General features: G+C 44.8%; 2 protein-coding genes across 2 annotated transcripts in view; one reads left to right on the top strand and one right to left on the bottom strand.

Annotated features, from left to right (window-relative positions):
• The window catches only part of LOC133652717 (ectonucleotide pyrophosphatase/phosphodiesterase family member 7-like), a 7,413-nt gene extending 4,075 nt beyond the window's left edge, over positions 1 to 3,338 (bottom strand). The window contains exons 1-3 of the mRNA XM_062051770.1: positions 3,101 to 3,338; positions 2,771 to 2,916; positions 1,945 to 2,574 (exon numbers count right to left, since the gene is read on the bottom strand). Coding sequence (XP_061907754.1) covers positions 1,945 to 2,574; positions 2,771 to 2,916; positions 3,101 to 3,338 — 1,014 coding nt within the window. The remainder of the gene's footprint in view (positions 1 to 1,944; positions 2,575 to 2,770; positions 2,917 to 3,100) is intronic.
• A 2,765-nt stretch (positions 3,339 to 6,103) lies between these two features.
• The window catches only part of LOC133652011 (RNA binding protein fox-1 homolog 3-like), a 1,102,970-nt gene continuing 1,092,381 nt past the window's right edge, over positions 6,104 to 16,692 (top strand). The window contains 1 exon segment of the mRNA XM_062050317.1: positions 6,104 to 6,658. The gene's annotated coding sequence lies outside the window, so the exon portion shown is untranslated.

Raw genomic sequence — 16,692 nt, 5'->3', positions numbered from 1 at the left:
TAGAACAAGCACATTCTGTAAATGTACAAATCATAATGTTGTATTTTTTTTTTACACTTACATGTTTCGGTTAATAGTATCTTTGTCATTATTTATTTTTTCTGAATATATTATGTGATAATGTTCATCAGTCAACTCATTGGTGTTCATTTTCAATGTATCAAGATAAAAAAATTATATCAAAATCAAATTACAGTATTTTATTCATGTAGTTTGATCATTTTCCTCGACTGACATATGTAGCATCATCTACAAAGATGCAAAGATATGCTATAGTGACATTTAGTGGACACATTTAGAAGAGCTGTTTTTTCTCATTCAGAAAATATAAGGTCAATATTAATACTTAGCAAACTCATCCCGCGGGCCACATAAAACCTGTTCGTGGGCCTGATCCGGCCCTCGGGCCGTACGTTTGACACCCCTGTTGTAGATTGTCACTGAAGGCATCAAAACTATGAACGTGGAGTTATGTTCTAAACAAAAAAATGTTTTATATTGTAGTTTCTTCAAAATAGCCACCCTTTGCTCTGATTACGGCTTTGCACACTCTTGGCATTCTCTCGATGAGCTTCAAGAGGTAGTCACCTGAAATGGTTTTCACTTAACAGGTGTGCTTGAAGCTCATCGAGAGAATGCCAAGAATGTGCAAAGCAGTAATCAGAGCAAATGATGGCTATTTTGAAGAAACTAGAATATTAAAACATGTTTTCAGTTATTTCACCTTTTTTTGTTAAGTAAATAACTCCACATGTGTTCATTCATAGTTTTGATGCCTTCAGTGACAATCGACACTGTAAATAGTCATGAAAATAAAGAAAACACATTGAATGAGAAGGTTTGTCCAAACTTTTGGCCTGTACTGTGTACATGTATATACATGTATATAGCCTTATATGTGTACATATTATATTAATATAATGGATATATATTTAATATTGAATATAATTGGATAATAAGAGTATGTAAAAGTTCGACTTCTTGTTTATTTCCGTGACAACCTCCTTAAAGTTTTGTAATCGATCAGAAATATCAAGCAGCTAAAATACGGCAAACATGGATAAGTGTGGAGAGTGTTCAGCATTTTTCCCATCATGTTTTGTAATGGTTGTAATTTAGAATCTTTTATGGTGCGTATTTTTTTTATAATGTCCACAAAGTTCGGTGAGCAGATTGTGTTATGTGTGACGTTTTGTGTCGGTTGCATTTATTTTATTTTTTTTGCGGCATGACTAGGGAAGGTTTTTTGGATTGGGTCATATCGGTAAATGTTGTGCTTCGTTCCTTTCATAGCATAATTAAAGGTCATTGAACTAAATTAGGGCAGCACGGTGAACCAGGGGTTATTGCATGTGCCTCACAATACGAAGGTCCTGGGTTCGACTCCCGGGCTCTGGGTCTTTTTGTGTGGAGTTTGCATGTTCTCCCCGTGACTGCGTGGGTTCCCTCCGGGTACTCCGGCTTCCTCCCACCTCCTAAGACATGCACCTGGGGATAGCTAGATTAGCAACACTAAATTGGCCTTAGTGTGTGAATGTGAGTGTGAATGTTGTCTGTCTATCTGTGTTGGGCCTGTAATGAGGTGGCGACTTGTCCAGGGTGTACCCCGCCTACCGCCCGAATGCAGCTGAGATAAGTTACAGCACCACCCACGACCCTGAAAGGAACAAGCGGTAGAAAATGGATGGATGAATGGATGAACTAAATTACACACATTGTCCACAAGATGGCAAAAAAGTGGCAACATCACAATTGTCAGACTCTTAAAATGAATGCAATCTCCCTGCGGGTAAGATTCCTTATTAAACTGATGGCGTCTCGCGGGCCAAATGGAAGATGTCGGCGGGCCGTATTTGGCCCGTGGGCCGTAGTTTGGACACCCCTGAGTTAGGACATGCAGTAAAGGAAGTACTGAGAGTTAAGTAGAAACTGTGTGATGCGCACCCCGTTAATCACATAGCCAGCGTCTGCCCACAAAATGATGGGCAGGATGCGATCGTTCTTGGCAAAGTGGAGGCGTTCTGGCATCTCCTCCTTTTTGAAGACATGGAGGTGAGGGTGCGCCCCCTTTAAGGCATTGTAAACCTTCTCCAGCTTGCCCGGCTTGGGCAGCAGCATTCCAGAGGGCCCAAAATCTACCAGGTGGAAAGACACATCCCCGAAAGAGAAGCCTGGAATCTTGGAGAGTGTGATTTCCTTCACCAAACCGTTGCGGTAGACCGTGGTCATGCCGTGATCGGACGTGATGATGATGTTCAAGCGCTTGCTCAATCCGTGTTTTTCAGCTGAGCTTCGGATGTATCCCACGGTCCGGTCCACTTGCCTGACCATGTCTCGTCGCTGTGGAGAGTCAGGCCCGTACCTGTGGCCCGTGCCGTCCGGCTCTCCAAAATAGAGAGACACAAAGTCCAGATCCAGGTCTCGGAACCAGGCCATCACCTTGTTGGCGTTCTCTCGCCAAGCCGTCTCGTTCTTGTAATTGTAGAGCAGCGGCTCGACCTCGCGTTTCATGGCAACCTGTCCCTGGTAGCTGGAGGCGGTGCCAGGGAAGTGAAGAGAGCCAGCTTTCAGACCCTTAAAGAGCACACAAACAAGGTCACACTTGTTAGACACTCGCATGCAAAGCAAGCCAAAGTCTGGAAGTCATCCACTCGAAGCACAGCGGGACTTTCCCAGCATCTGTCAGTCGGGTGACATCCTGTCCTGCCAAACAATTTGCTGCCTGACAACGGTTCTAAGTAAAATCTCTCTCACGCTGAATGAGACAGACCTGTTTCTGAGCTGTGATCCAGATAGGCAGCGTGCCGTTGTCCCACCAGTCGTTGACAAACTGAGTCTGATAATAGGGCTTCTTCTCCGTGCTGGTGGTGTTGAACCACATGTTGTGGATCACGCCGTGGTTCTCAATGTAACGGCCTGCGGAGGAGAGCACGACTTGCCTCAGTATTTGTGTCAAGTTACCCCAACTTTGGGGATTAGAGTCAATTAGTTTGAACAAAGTTGAATTTCTTCTAGTAGAAAATGAGCAGATCATCATCTGACTCAGCGAGAAACACTGAAGAGTTATTGTACTTTAAAAACCTGACCGGTTGGCTTTTACCTGTCAGGAGGGTGAAGTGCGTAGGGCTGGTGATGGTCAGGTAAGGGGGCGTGACGTAGTGGGCCTTCACTCCGTCCTCAGCCATTCTGTCCAAATTCGGTGTGTCCACGTCGCGGTCATAATCCCAACGGAAACCATCGAAGGAGACCAACAGGACCTTCTGCCTCGGCTCGCTCAACGGGGCCCCCCGTGTGCACAGAACCCCCCAGAAGAGGCAGAGACCGGCAGTCCACAGCATGGTGAGGTCTTCACCGTCGTCTCTTGCGCGACTGACAGTGTTTCAATGTTTCAGCGCAGGGTTCTGGGAGTCTAATGAGCAAAGTTTCCCCGGGTTATCTTATCTGCCTGCTTGAGCGCACTTTTATCTCAGTTTCTCTGTTGTTTATAGCCTCAAACTCCTCCCTTTTCTGCTTTTTTGACAGTAAAAACTGTAGACCTCTGTGGACATATTTTTTTCTGGGAACCTCGGCCATATTGGGTTTTGCGTGCGTGAATCAGCGCCAAAGAGAGGGAAATGACATCTTGATGGCTTTCACCTTGACTCGGTACGGCACATGATTGATCTGACAGTGGGAGAAATGAGAGCGTATTTTTTCCTGCTGACCCAGGAAGAAGAAGAACCTAATAGAAGTATTTATTTTAATAAGTTTAATGTGTACCTTAGCCCGGGGTTATTGTTAAAAGATCATTTGGAATTGATTTGGCCGCCGCGATGGGCAAACGGTGATACAAATTGGGCGACGGCCTCCCGGCTGCGCGGATCACGCTCGGACATGATACATCATCTCATTGTGATGTAATCTTATCAACGTCCATCAACTCTTCAAATGTGTCCTTTATTGTGTGTGTCCTTGGCTTCGGTTCAAGGGAATTGTCTAATCTTTATGGAGATAAGGGATAACATTCATCAGCTTTCATTTGCCTCATTCATATTCATCCCAGTACTCATATTAACTCAGCACGCTGCTCGGCCGCAGTCAGCAAGATTTGGAGTGTTTTTTGGACTGCTGAGTCTCACATCTCCACCATGAGAACTTCATCAAATACACACTCTGAACTTGAGAGGCCCGCAAACTTTATCTGACCTGCTCCATCTCGCACAGTGTGGATCCACAGGGAGTGTTTGCCTCCAGCGCACCCTGCTGCCCGAGCGTGAGCACTGCAACTGGCCCAAAGTTCCAAACGCTCCCATTGAGTTCTCAAACGAGGAGCCCACAGGTTCTAATCTAACCTAAATGCATATGAAAGTAGGAGTAGCATCGCAGAAAGGTTTCGTGTTTTCAACTACGGTTTCTGGAAAACCACACATGACTCTTTTTTTTAACCCAATTCTACACACCATTTCATGATTGTCTTTTTTTGTTTTGATTATTTTTTAAATATGGGACACCCAGCAGGCACAAGACATTAAAACAACGTTGAGAACTTGTTATGGCAAATGGGTTATACTTGCATAGCACTTTTCTGCCTTCAAGGTACTCAAAGCACTTTGACACTATTTCCACATTCACACACTGACGGCGGGAGCTACCATGCAAGGCACTAAACACTACCCATCAGGAGCAAGGGTGAAGTGTCTTGCTCAAGGACGTGACGAGGTTGGTAGAAGGTGGGGATTGAACCAGGAACCCTCAGGTTGCTGGCACAGCCACTCTCTCAACGGCGCCATGCCGTGTTGAATAATGTCCTGACGTTGAGCAACTCAAATGTTGGGTTCTGACGTTGACTCGACCGTTGAACTTTGGTCATTTCTCAACCAATATTCTACAACACAAATACAACGTTGAAACAACATGATTTTTGACAACATTTATTCAATGTCAAGTTGTGACGTTGATTTGACCGTTGAAACCTGGTCATTTCCCAACAAATATTCTACACCCCAAACACAACATTGAAAAAACATGCTTTTTGACAACGTTTAATCAATGTCAGGTTGTGACGTTGATTTGACCATTGAACTTTGGTCATTTCCCAACCAATATTCTACAACAGTGGTCCCCAACCACCGGGCCGTGGCCCGGTACCGGTCCGCGGACCGATTGTTACCGGGCCGCACAACAAATAAACATTTTTATTTTTTAATTTTTTAATTTTTTTTTAAACATTTTTTATTAAATCAACATAAAAAACACAATATATACATTATATATCAATATAGATCAATACAGTCTGCAGAGATACAGTCCGTAAGCGCACATGATTGTATTTCTTTATGAAAAAAATTAAAAAAAAATAAAAATTAAAAAATCCCCTCCCTCCGGTCCGTGGGACAAATTTTCAAGCGTTGACCGGTCCGCAGCTACAAAAAGGTTGGGGACCACTGTTCTACAACACAAATACAACGTTAAAACAACATGCTTTTTGACAATGTTTATTCAATGTCAGGTTGTGACTTTGATTTGTCCATTGAACTATTGTCATTTTTTCAACCAATATTCTACAACACAAATACAATGTTGAAACAACATGCTTTTTGACAACGTTTAATCAATGTCAGGTTGTGACGTTGATTTGACCATTGAACTTTGGTCATTTCCCAACCAATATTCTACAACACAAATACAATGTTAAAACAACATGCGTTTTGACAAGGTTTATTCAATGTCAGGTTGTGGCGTTGATTTGTCCATTTAAATATTGTCATTTTTGCAACCAATATTCTACAACACAAATACAATGTTGAAACAACATGCTTTTTGACGTTTAATCAATGTCAGGTTGTGACATTGATTTGACCATTGACATTTGGTCATTTCCCAACCAACAACGTGGATCCAATGTTGGGCATCAATATTGTCTCAATTTACAAATACAACTATTTCGCAATGTTGTTTCAAAGTCACTTTTAAAAAAACATATATGTATAAACAACTTTGTATCAATGTTTTGGAAATTTGATCATGTTGTCTTCATGTCCATCCGTCTCTCTCACGCTGTCATGTCATGTGCTGAAATCACATGACATGCAGAGGGCTGCCTGTCAAGTGCCCCGCCCCCTCGTCACCATTGTCACCTGTGCAGTCTACCTGTGTGCAACCTAGTGTGTTTCACTACCCTGTCTTTTTTTTAAGCAGCACTAAGTAACTCTTTAACCTTCATAAGATATTTTCATAACTTTTGGGATGACACATGGAGTTACAATGAGTTTGAATGACACCTGTGTCATGGCCTGAGGGGGCCTGTACTGCTTTCACTGGCACTTAGCAACTTTGAGGAGGGCGACAGGAACCCAGCAACACAAAAAACTACACACTTGCTTTAAGGCATACGTCACTCCCTCTTTCCCATTCGTTAATAAGATATGCCGCCAGAAAACAAAAAGCTGAAGAAGAAGAAGAATGCCTTCGTGCAATTGCTGCTATCATGGCCTAAGCTACAACACAACCAAAGAAACAACAAGTTTTGGCTGAGGAAACAAAAACAAGAACAACAGAGTTTACCCGAAATAAAGGGACTGTCAAGGATCGACATTGCCCCGGCTTTCCCTCGCTGGTGTGTGCTCAAAGACGAGGGATTTCAGACCGATGCTGCCTTGGCTCTGTTCCTGCTGAACTAGTAAGTGACTTTTTATGCTCATATCAAAATGCTAATGCTATAATATTGGAAATTTGCGTGATAGCAATAAATAGCCACCAGCTTGAGAGTTCCACACTACTTCCTTCGAAAAAAACTCTCCCGCCGGTCTTTCTTTGCTTCGGACCTGCATCCACCCCAATACATTCTTGGTCTGCAATTTAACATCCGCTTGAAGTTAAAGTACCACTGATAGTCACACACACACTAGGTGTGGTGAAATTATCCTCTGCATTTGACCCATCCCCTTGTTCCACCTCCTGGGAGGTGAGGGGAGCAGTGAGCAGCAGCGGTGGCCATGCTCGAGAATCATTTTGGTGATTTAACCCCCAATTCCAACCCTTGATGCTGAATGCAAGCAGGGAGGTAATGGGTCCCATTTTTATAGTCTTTGATATGACTCGGCCGGGATTTGAACTCACGACCTTCCAGTCTCAGGGCAGACACTCTAACCACAAGCCCACTGAGCAACTCACTTTTCTCATATTTACCTCATTTTCATCACATTTAAGTTGAAATTAAATGTTGACTATATATTGTATCAAAATCCATCCATCCATCCATTTTCTACTGCTTATTCCCTAATGTTAAATCTAAATGCTAAATCTAAATATTAAACATCAATCTAAATGTTAAACCTAAATCTAAATGTGAGCGCTAAACATTAAATCTAAACCTAAAGGTTAGATATAAATATAAATATAAATGTTAAATCTAAACCTTAATGTCAAATCTAAATCCAAATCGTACTACTTAAATGTAAAAATACATTTTAAATATAAATATAAATCTTAAATATGTGTCTTAAATCGAAATGTGAGCGCTAAATGTTGAATCTAAACCTGAGTGCCAAGCAGGGAGGTAATGGGTCCCATTTTTATAGTCTTTGGTATGACTCGGCCAGGGTTTGAACTCACGACCTACCGATTTCAGGGCGGAGTCTCTAACCACAAGGCCCCTGACCAGAATAGCCATTAAAGTTAAAGTACCATCATCATCATCATCATCATCATCATCGGCGGTCACTCGTGGTCGAGTATGACTGTCCTCCTTCCTGGTCCTTGTGGGTCTTCAGGTGGGCGTAGAGGCCGATTCTGGACCCGATTATTCTGGGGCAATGTGGACAAGGGAATGTAGTGGTGGTGGGTTTGGGTTGGGCCTGTTTGGTGGATGCTCTCTCCTTTCTTAGTCTGCGCTTGTCTTGTGCAGCATGGCGGAGGTCGTCATTATATTGCGCGGCACCCTCACGGACAAGGTTTCTCCACATCGTTCTGTCTGTTGCCTTGATTTCCCAAGACTTAAGGTCTATGCGACACTTTGTCAGGTTTGCCTTGATGTTATCCTTAAATCTCTTCTTTTGACCTCCCGGGGCCCGTTTCCCTTCAACAAGCTGTGAATAAAGAACTTGTTTTGGGAGGCGAGAGTCAGGCATGCGGACTACATGGCCAGTCCATCTAAGTTGGTTTTGGGCAATCGTGGCAGTGATGGTGTGCAAGCCAGCCTCCTCCAGGACGCTGGTGTTGGTGCGTCGGTCCTCCCAGCTGATCCTGAGGATTTTTCTGAGACATCTATGATGGTAGGTCTCGAGTGCCTTTAAGTGCCTGCTGTAGGTGGTCCAGGCTTCTGACAAATACATAAGGGTGGGGAGCACGACTGCTTTGTAGAGCAGGATTTTGGTCTTTGCTTGGAGGTCACGGTTCTCGAAGACTCGCTTCCTCAGCCTTGAGAAGGCCCCACTGGCACAGCTGAGGCGGTGGTGAATTTCATCGTCAATGACAGCTTTAGATGACAGGAGGCTCCCGAGATATTGGAAGTGGTCCACATTTTCCAGTCGGATTTTGTCAATTGAGAGGTTTGGGGGCAGGACAGGCGCACTACTGTTTGGTGGTGATTGGTGGAGGATTTGGGTTTTCTTTATATTGATGGCAAGACCAAGCTGTTTGTATGCCTTCGCAAAAGCAGACAGAGTGCACTGTAGGTCCTCTTCTGAGAGGGCTACGAGGGCATTATCGTCTGCATACTGCAGCTCCATGATGGATATGGTGGTGGTTTGACCTTTAGCCCTGAAACGGTTGATGTTGAGGAGTTGACCGTCGGTTCTGTACATTATTTTGACTCCCTGGGGCAGATGTATGTTTGTGAGATGGAGGATAGCAGCAACAAAGATGGAAAATAGTGTTGGAGCGATGACACATCCCTGTTTTACACCTGTGTCTACCCTAAAGGGTTCCGTTTCATCTCCACTGCCACTGAGCACTGTGGCTGACATGTTATCATGCAGTAGTCTCAGTACCCGGATGTATTTGTCTGGGCAGCCAATCTTGGACAGAACCAACCTGGCCTGACGGTTAACCGAGTCGAAGGCTTTGGTGAGGTCTATGAAGGCCATGTATGATGATTGGTTTTGTTCCCGGCATTTTTCTTGCAGTTGTCGTGCGATGAAAATCATGTCTGTGGTGCCTCTGCTTGGGCGAAATCCACTCTGAGACTCAGGAAGCACGCTTTCTGACAGGGGGGTGAGTCTGTTGGCCAAAACCCGAGCGAGGGCTTTCCCTATAGTGGACAGGAGAGAGATGCCACGGTAATTCAACAGTCTGCCTTGTCTCCTTTCTTAAATATGGAGACAATTAGGGCATCTCTGAGCTGTGCAGGGATTTCCTCTTCTTCCCATATTTTGAGAAGCAGGACATGGATGTGCTTGGTAAGATCGGGTCCGCCTTTCTTCAGGACCTCTGCTGGAATGCCGTCGGGCCCAGCAGCCTTGTTGTTCCTCATCTTCCCAATGGCATCCTGCAGCTCATCCAGGGTAGGTGGTTCTCCCATGCTTTCATCTGTGGGTTGTTGTGGGAGTTGGTCAAGAGCCTCCATCTCAGGTATAGTGTCCCTGTTTAAGAGGTCCTCATAGTGTTCTTTCCACCTGTTTGAAATTGCGTCCTTGTCCTTCAGCAGCAGCAGACCATCCTTTGAGCGAAGGGGGGTTAGGCAGCGGTGGCTGGGACCATACGCCACTCTTGTGGCATCGAAGAAGCCTCTCGTGTCTCCAGAGTCAGCAAGCTGCTCGATCTCCAGAGCCTTCTTTGTCCACCACTGGTTCTTCAGTTTCCTAACCTGTGTTTGGACAGCTGCCTTCGCTTTGGCGTGGGCTACTCTTTTCACTTTGCAGTGGATGCCATTTTGCCAAGTGATGAAAGCTTGCCGCTTGTTGTCAATTAGTTGCTGGATCTCAGTGTCGTTCTCATCAAACCAGTCTTGATGTCTCGGCTTTTTGAGACCAAGGATATTTTTGCAGGATTTCATTATAGCAGTCGAAAGTGTGCTCCAGTGTGTTTCCGTATCCTCTGGGTACTGTTTGGGCAACGCTGCGCTAAAGGCCTCCTGCAGCTGTTGTTGGTAGGTGGTGTCACTCAACAGCTCGATGTTAATTCTTGGCCGGCACTGTCTTTTCTGCATCCGTCTTTTCCGCATTAAGCGGATGGACATGATGGAGCGAATGAGGCGGTGGTCGGTCCAGCAGTCGTCTGCACTGGTCATTGCTCTGGTGTTTAGGACGTCACAACGGTCTTTAGAGCGGACAATGACATAGTCAATGAGATGCAACAGTTTGGAGCGAGGGTGCATCCATGATGTTTTGAACTTGGTTTTCTGACGGAAAAGTGTGTTGGTGATGACCAGGTTGTGCTCCGAGCACTTAGTTAGCAGTAGTGTGCCATTAGAGTTTGTATTTCCGACCCCTTCTCTCCCCAGCGTACCCCTCCATAGGTGGTGGTTTCGTCCCACTCTGGCGTTGAAGTCTCCGAGCAGGATTAACTTGTCCTCCTTGGGGACTTCAGATAGAACTTTGTCCAGGTCAGCATAAAAGGCCTCCTTAACTTCATCCTGTGCATCAAGGGTTGGTGCATAGGCACTAACGACCGTGGCCATATGACTGCTAGCAAGCATAAGGCGTAAGGTCATTAGGCGCTTGTTGATGCCCACAGGGAGTTCATGGAGGTGGTTGATGAGGCAGTTCTTAATAGCAAAACCCACACCGTGGATTCGTGGCTCATTTGCAGGCTTTCCTTTCCAGAAGAAAGTATATCCGCCTTTTTCTTCCTTCAGCTGCCCTTCGTCGGCCAGTCGGGTCTCGGAGAGTGCTGCGATGTCGATCTGGAACTTCCTTAGCTCTCTGGAGATGATGGCAGTTCGCCTTTCAGGTCGATCGCTGGCTTGGTTGTCCGTGAGGGTTCGCACGTTCCAGGCACCAATGTGTAGTTTTTGTTTTCTTTGTTTCTGACCGCGTGGTGGTGATCCCTCTGGATGCGGTATTCCAGACAGGATGTTGCGAGGCAGGCTATTTTTAGGGTACCTTTTCTAACCCCCTCCCCTACTGGGGTGAGCAGAGTGGATCCTGAATAGGGCTGCTCAGTCATGGGTGCAGCTGCCGAGAAGCTCTTCTGCCTCAGTCCATGAGCTTAACGACTGAATCTAACACCCACCGCCTGTGTGCCAGGTTGTGGCTAGGGACTGCCAGACTTCACTGTCCTGCCCCCGTTACCACTTCCCGGTCGCCAAAGGACTTTGAAGTATCCGGGATGTAAAATGGATGGGTTCCCATTCGGGAGGACGTCTGCGTGTGACGTTTTTTAGCGTGGGGAGACTGATGCGCCTGCAGCCACCACACGGTCCTTGGCAGAGAGGGGCCTTGATCCAGTGGCATGGATCCATGACGACTAGAGACCACTCTCTGTTGCAGCCTTCATCCGCCTTCAGTGCCGTTGTGACATGCAGTGTCATCCTCCGCCACTTCCACCGTTGAGGTCTTATATCTATTTAACCCATAGATGGGGCAGTGGTTGGCGGACGCCAGGGCGTGTCCACACACTGGTGGGCCTGCACGCCTCGCCTCTGGGGCTCACTACTGCTCCGAGATCCCCTACAGTTTAGCCTGTGTCCGCAAAGACGCAGTTTACCGAGTGTGGCCACGAGGAGGCACCCCAGGGGTCTTGGTGGTGGAGAGGCTTTGTACCAGCAGGAGGAGACTTACGCACTCGGCTCCTCTTTTCACCCACCCAGGGGCTAGCTGGCGGCGATAGCTGTAAGCAGAGAGTAGCAAGCAGGGGCAGCATGCAGCATGCACTAACTACAAGCACTTCTGCCACAAATCTAACGCACTGACGCATCACACGCACCCTGTGCGCGAGCACTCACACACTAAAGTATCAATGATTGTCACACACACACTAGGTGTGGTGAGATTATCCTCTGGATTTGACCCATCACCCTCACCCCCTGGGAGGTAAGGGGAGCAGTGAGCAGCAGCAGTGGCCACGCCCAGGAACCATTTTTGGTGATTTAACCCCCAATTCCAACCCTTGATGCTGAGTGCCAAGCAGGGAGGTAATGGGTCCCATTTTTATAGTCTTTGCTCTTTGGTATGACTCGGAGGGGGTTTGAACTCACGACCTACCGATCTCAGGGCGGACACTCTAACCACAAGGTCACTGATTAGAGACCTAATATTTGTGCCAATATTACAGCAAACATCATGTCAGTTTGACGTTACATGTGCTAGTCCTCAGGGGAATTGTGGTCTTCTTCTGGCAAAACACTACTTCTTTGTTCCACTGGCGCTGCCAAAATCAACCAAAACTGAAAGTCCTCTAGTGGGGCTTTAAAGCCTAACTTCTTATAGGCTGCGGGGTTGTTGTACTGTAGAGGATTTGTCTTTTTGTCATGGAAGCTAAAAATACGGGACCGATACAGGAACAGGAAGATGTGGGCGGTTTGACCCGACAGGTATGTCTTTTCTGGACCAGTCAAACCAGGTGTTTGAAGTCCACACTAGGGTTGTATGGTATACCGGTATTAGCATAGTACCGCGATACTAATTAATCATATTTGGTACTATACGGCCTCTGAAAAGTACCGGTCTGCCAAATGTAAACAAACGCCATTGGTTGTTCCACACCTAACATCCACTGTAATGATACCAAATCATACAAGAGCGTATCTAGTCGATACTACTATGATTACGTCGATATTTTTTGGCATCACAACATCTTTCGTTTTTTTTTTATTTATATTTTGTTTATAAACTCAAGAAATATGTCTCTGGACACATGAGGACTTTGAATATGACCAATGTATGATCCTGTAACTACTTGGTATCAAATTGATACCCAAATTTGTGGTATCATCCAAAACTATTGTAAAGCATCCAAACAACAGAAGAATAAGTGATTATTACATTTGAACATAAGTGTAGATAGAACACGTTAAAAAAGAAAGTAAACAGATGTTAACAGTAAATGAACCAGTAGATTAATAATTAATTTTTTACCACTTGTTCTTAATTTTGACAAAATAATAGAATGGAAAATGACACAATATGTTACTGCATATGTCAACAGACTAATTAGGAGCCTTTGTTTGCTTACTTACTAATAAAAGACAAGTTGCTTGTATGTTCACCATTTTATTTAAGGACAAACTTGCAATAAGAAACATACACTATATTGCCAAAAGTATTTGGCCACCTGCCTTGACTCACATATGAACTTGAAGTGCCATCCCATTCCTAACCCATACGGTTCAATATGATGTCGGTTCACCTTTTGCAGCTATTACAGCTTCAAATCTTCTGGGAAGGCTGTCCACAAGGTTGCGGAGTGTGTTTATGGGAATTTTCGACCAGTCTTCCAAAAGCGCATTGGTGAGGTCACACACTGATGTTGGTCGAGAAGGTCTGGCTCTCAGTCTCCATTCTAATTCATCCCAAAGGTGTTCTATCGGGTTCAGGTCAGGACTCTGTGCAGGCCAGTCAAGTTCAACCACACCAGACTCTTGTCATCCATGTCTTTATGGACCTTGCTTTGTGCACTGGTGCACAGTCATGTTGGAAGAGGAAGGGGCCCGCTCCAAAATGTTCCTACAGGTTGGGAGCATGGAATTGTCCAAAATGTTTTGGTATCCTGGAGCATTCAAAGTTCCTTTCACTGGAACTAAGGGGCCAAGCCCAACTCCTGAAAAACAACCCCACACCATTATTCCTCCACCACCAAATTTCACACTCGGCACAATGCAGTCCAAAATGTAGCGTTCTCCTGGCAACCTCCAAAGCCAGACTCGTCCATCAGATCGCCAGATGGAAAAGCGTGATTCTCACTCCACAGAACGTGTTTCCACTACTCTAGAGTCCAGTGGCGACGTGCTTTACACCACTGCATCTGACGCTTTGCATTGGACTTGGTGATGTATGGCTTAGATGCAGCTGCTCGGCCATGGAAACCCATTCCATGAAGCTCTCTGCGTACTGTGCGTGGGCTAATTGGAAAGTCACGTGAAGTTTGGAGCTCTGTAGCAACTGACTGTGCAGAAAGTCGGCGACCTCTTGGCACTATTCGCTTCAGCATCCGCTGACCCCTCTCTGTTAGTTTACATGGCCTACCACTTGGTGGCTGAGTTGCTGTCGTTCCCAAACGCTTCCATTTTCTTATAATAAAGCCGACAGTTGACTTTGGAATATTTAGGAGTGAAGAAATTTCACGACTAGATTTGTCGCACAGGTGGAATCCTATGACAGTTCCACGCTGGAAATCACTGAGAGCGGCCCATTCTTTCACAAATGTTTGTAGAAACAGTCTCCATGCCTAAGTGCTTGATTTTATACACCTGTGGCCGGGCCAAGTGATTAGGACACCTGATTCTGATCATTTGGATGGGTGGCCAAATACTTTTGGTAATATAGTGTATGTGTAATGTACCCTAAGATTTTTTGTTAAAATAAAGCCAATAATGCCCTTTATTTAGAAAAGTATCAAAATAATTTTGGCACCAGTACCAACATATTGGTATCGGGACAACACTAGTCCACACACATTTCATTTGGATAAACAAGTGAGGGCACAAACAAAACACTCGAGTGCTCATCGGGAGTTTTACCTAATGACGTGTCCAGTAAGCAAAGAGCAGACCGGTAATGGTGCTGGTAGTCCGGTGTGCACAGAAACATGATTTCTATTTCAAAGAGCTCGGAGGCGCAGGGAAGGTGAGGGCGTGAGTCAGCGCCGGGAGCACGTGGAGGAGGCTCCGGCTTCCATCGGGCTCGGTTCCAGCGCGTGGGCCCTTTCAGCGGCTCCACGCCATCAAGTCGCCTCTCAGGTCCGCTCCTCGCTCCTCTCCCCCTCGGCGGCCACGGGGGCTCCGGTGCGTCGGTAATTGATTTCTGTAATTTGCTTGAAGAAAAGCTGTTGTCAGCCAACCAGGCGGCAGGTTTTTCAGGCCACTTTAATTAAATGTCGGGTCTTTAGGTGTGATATGAAATTCGTTTGGCTCCTCTGATCTTCTATTCCTCTGACAATTCATTAACATTTGCCTTTCTGCCTTTATGCTCGACACAAAGCTTCAAAAAGGAGCTGGGTGCTGACATTTTGCTTCCTGTGCCATACCTTCATGTATTTAAGAGCGTTTAAAGGAGAGATTAAGTGCACAGGCTGTTTGACGGGAGATAATAGCCTGCCTGTGGAGTTTCACTGAAGAACACCAGTGCGTTGGACTCCTTTGTGGAGTCTTTTTTTTTTTTTTTTCTTTCATCGACTGTGGGAGGAAAGGGCCTTCATAACAACCGTCTTCGTGCGGGAGACTACCTTGTCAGCCGGGTGTTTCACTGAGACCACTTCTGAAGACGCAGTCAATGTTCAGTGTCTGTTTGTCAACACGAGGAGGAGGACGGGACTCGTTTAAGACAAAGAAACTGTCCATGTCTATTTTAAAAGGTCCAGAAAGGTCTTTAAGTAGTGGTCTCCACTCCACTGAGCATCGCACACGGCAACGAATCAATGCCAATGTCTTATTGAGTATATTTGACTGTTTTTGTTTTTATTGTAATAAGTCCTTAAAAACAGCAAAAGGAGGATCCTTTGACTCGGTCTTTAAAAACCGCAACATGCTCATGTCTTATGAAGGATCTTTGATTATCTTTTGAAATTTGTCATAGGTGCTTAAAAACAGAAAAGGGCTCCTGTCTTGTAGAGCAGTGGTCCCCAACCACCGGGCCACGGCCCGGTACCGGTCTGTGGATCGATTGGTAACGGGCCGCACAAGAAGAAAGAAATAAAAATAAATAAAAAATGTTTTTAATTTTTTATTTTTATTAAATCAACATAAAAAACACAAGATACACTTACAATTAGTGCACCAACCTAAAAAACCTCCCTCCCCTATTTACACTCATTCACACTCATTCGCACAAAGGGTTGTTTCTTTCTGTTATTAATATTTCTGGTTCCTACATTATATATCAATATAGATTAATACAGTCTGCACGAATACAGTCCGTAACACCCATGATTGTATTTTTTTATGACAAAAAAAACAAAACCCGGTCCGTGGGACAAATTTTCAAGCGCAGTTACAAAAAGGTTGGGGACCACTGTTGTAGAGGATCTTTGATTTGTGTTTTTTTTTTTTTTTACTAGGTCTTTAATTACAGCAACATGCTAATTTCTTATGAAGGATCTTTGATTATCTTTTTAAATTTGTTGTAGGTGCTTAAAAACAGAAAAAGGGCTCCTGTCTTGTAGAGGATCTTTGATTTGTGTTTTGTTTTTTTTACTCGGTCTTTAAAAACAGCAACATGATCATGTCTTATGGAGGATTTGTGTTTTTTGGACGAAGTCTTTAAAAACAGCCAAGATCTCCTGTCTCATTGAGGATTGATGACCTGCTTTATTGCAGTTGGTTTTTAGGAATCAGAATAATGCTCCTGAAATAGAGAATCTTTGACAAGTTTTTTTTTTTTATTGTAGCAGGTCGTTAAAAACAGCAAAGTGCTCTTGTCATTTGGAGTATCTTTGAATAGTGTTTTTTTTTTTTAAGTAGGTCCCTAAAAACAACAGACCGCTTCTGATAGAGGATCTTTGACTCAGTCTTTAAAAATAGCAACATGCTCATGTCTTATGAAGGATCTTTGATTATCTTTGTAAATTTGTTGTAGGTCCCTAAAAACAGAGGATCTTTGACTTGTGTTTTTTGAAGTA

The sequence above is a fragment of the Entelurus aequoreus genome, linkage group LG06 (assembly GCF_033978785.1).
Source record: "Entelurus aequoreus isolate RoL-2023_Sb linkage group LG06, RoL_Eaeq_v1.1, whole genome shotgun sequence".
In the NCBI taxonomy this organism is placed as follows: domain Eukaryota; kingdom Metazoa; phylum Chordata; class Actinopteri; order Syngnathiformes; family Syngnathidae; genus Entelurus; species Entelurus aequoreus.
Note: the sequence above shows the minus strand (reverse complement) of the source record. Positions and strands in the feature narration are given on the sequence as shown.